Source organism: Pagrus pagrus (assembly GCF_965226575.1).
Source record: "Pagrus pagrus genome assembly, chromosome: 7".
Lineage (NCBI taxonomy): Eukaryota > Metazoa > Chordata > Actinopteri > Spariformes > Sparidae > Pagrus > Pagrus pagrus.
This window is the reverse complement of record NC_140191.1, coordinates 13,880,307-13,886,644: the sequence shown is the minus strand read 5'-3', so window position 1 is coordinate 13,886,644 and position 6,338 is coordinate 13,880,307. Positions and strand designations below refer to the sequence as shown.

Sequence of the window (6,338 nt, the reverse complement as noted above, 5' to 3'; positions counted from 1 at the left end):
TCTGCTCTCAGAGGCAGCAGCAGGGTGGGAAATGTTAATAAGAAGGTTCGAGACGGATCAGAAATGTCCTTGAACAAGACCGACCGACTCTGGAGGCGTTGTTATGCTGATGAGCTGGGCTCTGAACAGGATCAGTAGTAAACGGTGTTTTTAGTATCATGTTAGTGTTGCAGTCTCATTTTCCCTCATGTGTCCACAATTACCTCCATCAAGGAAGTTGTGTTTTCACTTTTCAAGTCTTTTTATTTGTTGGTTTGTCAGCAAGATTACACCAAAAAATACCAAACAGATTTCCAAGAAACTTGGATGGAGGATGGGTCTCGACCCAAAATAGGCCCCATTAAATTTTGGTGCGGATCCAGGAATTTTCTCACACGTTTTAACATTGCGAGATGGAGCATTTTTCAACATTTTCATGAATTCACCAGGGAATTATGCATGTATCTTGATTTCAGTGCCATTTTAGAAATGTCTTCTTATTTTACTCTCACTCACTGCTTTCTGTCTTCTCCCATTTTCTTCTTCCTCTTTCGTGTCTTTTGTCTTTCTCTCTTTTCCATGATGAAGATGATGTTTTTCATTATTTTTCATGCATGCTACTGTGCCCAAGCCTCATGGGTGTAAAAGACGCCACTGTTTAACAAAAACCAGATCCAGAGTGCAGTGCATATATTTGAAAGGATGCTAAAAGAGTCTTGAAACAAAGAGAACCAATTCATATGTTTTGTTTTTTTAATCAGATTTTCAGACCTTCCGGTTTACAACAAAATTCTTAAACAGCTTGTTATGATTACAACCGACTAGAGAAATCATATTAAGGACCAAATCATCAATCTTTCCTTCTCCCCAGTTTTGAGGCAAAGTCAGCAAACTAAACAGGCTGGCAGCCTGGCAACAGACAAAATTGGTGCCAGGCAGCCAGCCTGTCTTGATCGACGGTCAGCCTTCATTTTCCCAGGAGATTTTGTAACTGGCAGCAGACAAAATACCACAATGAAAGCAAAGTTTGTAGGAAACCAATCTGAATGCCGATGGTGTCATCGTTCTGTAGCCGTTACATTTTGATATCAACATTTACTTTACTTTTCTGTTTCCAGTTTAAACAGTTCATTTTTTTTCTAGTTTTGTCAAGGTGTTTTATGAAGAACTAGTACTCCGTACAATACAGAAGAAAATGAGACTTGTGTTTCAAGTTTCTCGATTTACTCAGCTCCCACAGATTTATTGCTGAAAACAGTACATTTGAATCTGCCAGCCTCAAAAGAAAGAAAGAAAACCAGTTCTTGTACGGCTTTGTGTCAAACTTAACCGCTCTTAATTTTGGCTTTGATGATGCATTTCCAATCCATTCTCTTCCAACTTGGATAAAAGCTCTTTCCAGTAGACACACAACAGATCAGCTCCTTTAAAAACTAAACTGAAGCTCTTCATCCCATTGAGATCTTTTCATTTTTCCCCTCTCTCCACCTCTGTGGACTCTACCTCCCACTGTCCCCTGTGAGCTATGTTCGGCCGGCATTGTTCTGTTTTTGAAAACTGTCCTGTCTGGCTGGGGAGGTCGATGGATCACGACCATATAAATATTGTGTAAACAAGTATGGAATCAGGCAGTGGTGCTCACATCTGCTTCAGACCGCAACCGAGAGGAGTTCACAGCCCACACACACACACACACACATCATACACACACACACACACACGCATCATATACACACACAGGCGGGACGTCTCTTGGGTGCACTTATCTCAGCTCCAAATTGGTGGAGCATGTCTGTTTTCAAGTGCTCAACTGTGATTAAACAGTTACGAGAAAACACAGCTATGTTTGTATCACTCAGAAATATCTTGGGAAGCAGCAGCAGCAGCGGTATTTCATCCACGCAGATATAAAAAAAATAACCATTTTCCACTTTGTTGTTGAACAATTAGTGTTTGTATTGGCACAAAAGCAAACCCATAAGGCTTTGTACTTCCCCAACAAAGTGTCTCTGCTGCAGATGCTGCCAGCTCAGGCCTGTTTCCGACAATGAGTAGATCATTACTACTGATCACTGTGACCTAGCACAATGGAGCATTCTTATGTTGGATTGTGCAACTAAGAAAGCGGCTCTGAGAGTTATTATAGCTTAGTCAGGGCCCATACTGGTGCATGTGTGTGTGTGTGAGGGGCAGTGGGAGTGTATGGTTTATGCGTGTGAAAGAGAGAGAGGCAGAGAGAGAGAGAGAGAGAGAGAGAGTTGTGTAATCTGTCCATTTTGTGTCTCCTGTCTCCCCTCTCTCCCTCACTCTCTCACCCCCCTGGCCCCCTGGCTGCCAGGCGTCACACCAGTTTATAATAAGGACCCAAAAAAAGTTGTCGAGTGAAAGAGAGAGAGAGAGAGAGAGGGAAAAAAAACGGAACCCTACCCACTCTCCAAAAAATCACGGGGAGTGACTGTGACAGGAGGAAGGGGACAGAGAGAGAGAGAGAGAGAGAGAGAGAGAGAGAGAGAGAGAGAGCTGAAGAAGCCTTCGCAGGACTTCATCACATTTCTTTCAGGACTGAACGGACCGGAACGGACCACTATCAAATCACCGGACTGGACTGATAATCGATCGCGGGAGACTCTCGGAGGAGCATGCGGCTCAGTTTAATATTCAGGTAAAACTTTGACTCTCACAGCTGCAACCTGCTTCTTCTCCTTCTTCTTCTTCTAACTCAGTCTGCTTGTCCACAACATCACATGTGGGGCATCCTCCTCTGAGCGGGCATGTTTGAGTTCATGAATGTGGAGGAAAGTTTTTTAAAAAAGTTTTTTTTTTGTGGCGAACTTTTTTTTTTTTTTGGCTTTTACGCACGACGCCTTCTCGTTGCGCACTGAGCGCCGTGCAGGGTATATGATAGGAATTCACCCGAAGGCATCTGGGTTTAGGTTAGAGTTCGTCTCTTTCTCCTCAGGGCGGATTTTTGTGCGATTTCCTCCCTGTTGCATATCTCTCCATACCCCCTCTCTCTCCCTGTCCCCGCGGAGTTTATTCTACAATGTGCCACTGTAGCGGCCAGGGAAACGTGGACCCGGGTAGGGGGTCGTTACTTCGGCCTGAGCAGCTCTGTTGTGTCGGACTGTGCGGGACCTTTGTCTGTGTTTTTCGGGGTAGTTATGTAGTCTGGTGTGGGGAAGCTTCCAGAGACCACGGCGGTGCACCACACTGGGAAGAAGGGACCAATTACTCTGACTACATGTGGCCTGCGGACTGGTGCTTGCGGTGATGGTTTGGGCTCTCGTGGCGAGCGCTGAAATGTCCATCTTTGCAAATCGTTTAGTATCATGTTCATAGTGTTTTCTTGGCAGATGAAGAGGTGGTATTACACTTGTTTCTGATGCACTTGTCTCGGAGATCCTTCCACAAAACAGCTGATTTAAAGGGGCACCATGTAGAGAAGAAATTCAAACTCAGAATTTTAACGTTCACGATATTAATGAGGCGATAATACAAACTCAGAAATGTGTATGTTTTCTAAAACTGAATAAAAAAGCTGTTCTCAGAGGAAAATAAGGTCCCCATAACACTGTTTGAAGCTAGAAAGGTGGCAGGGTCCGCCACATGTAAACAAAGTGAAACAGTATGAAACTGTGTTGTTCTTTAAGGTCAGTTTGTTTATTTAGTTTATTCAGTCATGAAAACATAGAGAGTTTGTTTATTTAGTTTGTTTAGGCGTAAAAAATCAGTCGATGAAGGTCTTAAAATTTCTTACCTAGACCTACATAGTGCACCTTTAAGAAAATAAGATTTTCTTGAGAAACAAGTAACTGTATCTTTCACCTTAAAGGGAAAAAACCACAACATTTTAAGGCCTAAATATAAGACTAAATCCATTTTTCAGATGCACTTCACATTCTGCTGCTTCCTAAAGTAGTTTCATGTCAAATTTAAGGACAGGAACCCAAAATTAGAGGAGACATTCAACCTCGTCCCACACCGCAAACCACGTCCTTTGAACATCAGACCTCAAATAAAAAGTACCTCACTGTACAAGATGATTTTGGATGTTGTGACTGATTGCGCCTGTGAGTGTGATGGTTGTTGTGTATGTGTGTGTGTGTGTGTGAGAGTCTGTGTGTGAAAACCACATCCTCAGGGTGTGTGTAGCCCTGGAGAGAGGCATGCAGAGGGAAAACATACTCACTGTTTAAACCCATTAGTTTGTTAGTGCCTGCCAAGATTCCCCAGATTGATTGAGATCTTTGCCTGTGAGCCCTGAAGGGGAAAAAGAAACTTGTGTTCACCTCCCGCTTGAGCCCCCACGCCACCTGTTGTGGCAAAGAAAGTGGCATCATTGGGTTTGTGAGAGTACAGTTAGGTCACTGGAACATTTGATAGGGTGTTCACTCAACACGTCTAACACATTTTGGGGAAAAGGTTCAAAAACGTTGAGGAGCTCTGGGCAGGGAACAATGAAAGTCTCTGTGGGTTCACACAACATATACCAACTTAACGGTTAGGTCATGGAAGAATTATGTCCTTTACAAAAGACGTATTCAACCTGCTGATATTTAAACTCGTGTAGATCTGCCACTTCTCTCACCCTCTGTTCTCCCTCCGTCCAGGCTCTATGTGCTGTGGGGATTTGTGGTGGTCACGACCTCCGTGACCAAGGCCGCCAAGAGGAAGGTGAGTCATCAGCTCATTATGAGGGAGATTCACAGACAACAGCATCACTATAGAGGGGTGAAAGGTGACGAGGATTGATCACATTTTTCCACAATGTGTCTTAAAACAACCTGACAGGACCGGTTGTACAATTAAAGGGTTGTTGGATGCAAATGTTCCTTCTGTTCAGTCAAAGAAAACACAAAGAGGGAATTTCCTAACTAAAAAGTCTGTAATTTTGAAAGATAGTGTCTTGATTTAATTTAACTCAGTTGCCGAAATTTCACATCAACTTAGGAAGGAATCTCTTTATGTGTGACTGTTGACAATAACAGCCTTGTTTTCAGCTTTGTGTTAATGCATTTTTTAAGACAATCCAGTTAAGTTAGTTAGCGTGAAGCAGCTATAATTGATATTTTCATAATAGCATTCAATCAAATGACGTTATAAAACAATGTGATGAGAGTTGCATGTAATAGAAAACCTCGAGAGAGTTATCACCTGAATCTGCTGCTTCCTTCGGCTTCAGCTCATTGTTTAGCTGTCTGGTCCGCAACTTTACTGTATTGGTCCACTCTCACTGCTCTCGTAGGGACTGTTTTCAGCCACAGCAGGCAACTGTTTTTTAGATAAAACCCCCTAAAAAACCCTCTGTACACTTAAAAAGCAATTAGCTGGTGAACATAGTGAAGCATGTAGTCGCTTAAGCATGAGATACACCCCTCAGGAGTTGGTGGAGACCAAAATCAGAGCTAAGAGAGAGTGAATATTGGACTTTACCAGGTGGCCAGAAAGAATTGTCGCATGGTAACTTGCTGGATGTTTAAAGCAAGGGCGTCACTTTACGTTGAAAGGTGGTGGAGACAGTTGGTCGATTTTTGGCAGTGTAATGGGGGATCAGCATGAGGTCAGAGTAGATAAATAAGGGTGGGAAAGAATTGCACACTGGTGCATCAAAAGGGCAAAGCCTGGGCTACTGCAGAGTCAGAAATACTCAGCATGAAACACACAATAACGTCGACCGACCAAATAACTAAAAACATCCATACTGTATGCATCGCATCCACAAATTCAATACTCAGGGCTTAAAAAGGTGAATTGTTACTCACTACATAGAAAGAAGTGGAACTGTGTAGTTTGTTTCTCTTTCACTATTACAACAGTGATGAAGTTCAGTGTATATTTGGGTGTGTCAGTATTGTTTTAAGACAAAAATGTGAAGGCGTCCTTTAAAGGGGTCCACAGCTGGACAGGACCCCACAGTATGAACAGTGTAATCAGAGGGGAGGGCAGGTTTCACAGCGACAGCACCGTCTGGTTCAGGCCTGGTCGTACAGTGTCGCAGGAGTTTACCCAGTAGCTGGAGAGGTCAGCGGTGGCTGCTGCAGGGTCACTGCACGGAGCTCATTAATGGTCCCAGTTATGTGGCAGCTGTGTGTTTGATGTCACTCATTACAACAGACCACACCTCCCGTCCAGAAACACACACACACTCCGAGTCATTAGGCCTGTCTGCTTCCTTTCCTCCCACCCTCCTGCCATTTTACCTCAGACAGAGACAGGAACTCCAGTATGCCGCTTACACCTGTCCTCTCCCTCCACGCACAGTTTGTACAGTGTGTTTACTCGCACATTTCTGCCCATGTACACACGTTTACACACTCGAAAAGAGAGGGAGGCGAAGTGGAGCGCAGATTCATGTTTTG

At 43.6% G+C, this 6,338-nt stretch overlaps 1 protein-coding gene across 1 annotated transcript in view; it reads left to right on the top strand.

Moving 5' to 3' along the window:
* Positions 1–2,493: 2,493 nt before the first annotated feature.
* Positions 2,494–6,338, top strand: part of adamtsl4 (ADAMTS-like 4) — a 39,930-nt gene continuing 36,085 nt past the window's right edge. The window contains exons 1-2 of the mRNA XM_084358136.1: positions 2,494–2,641; positions 4,590–4,653. Coding sequence (XP_084214262.1) covers positions 2,619–2,641; positions 4,590–4,653 — 87 coding nt within the window. The 5' untranslated portion in view covers positions 2,494–2,618. The remainder of the gene's footprint in view (positions 2,642–4,589; positions 4,654–6,338) is intronic.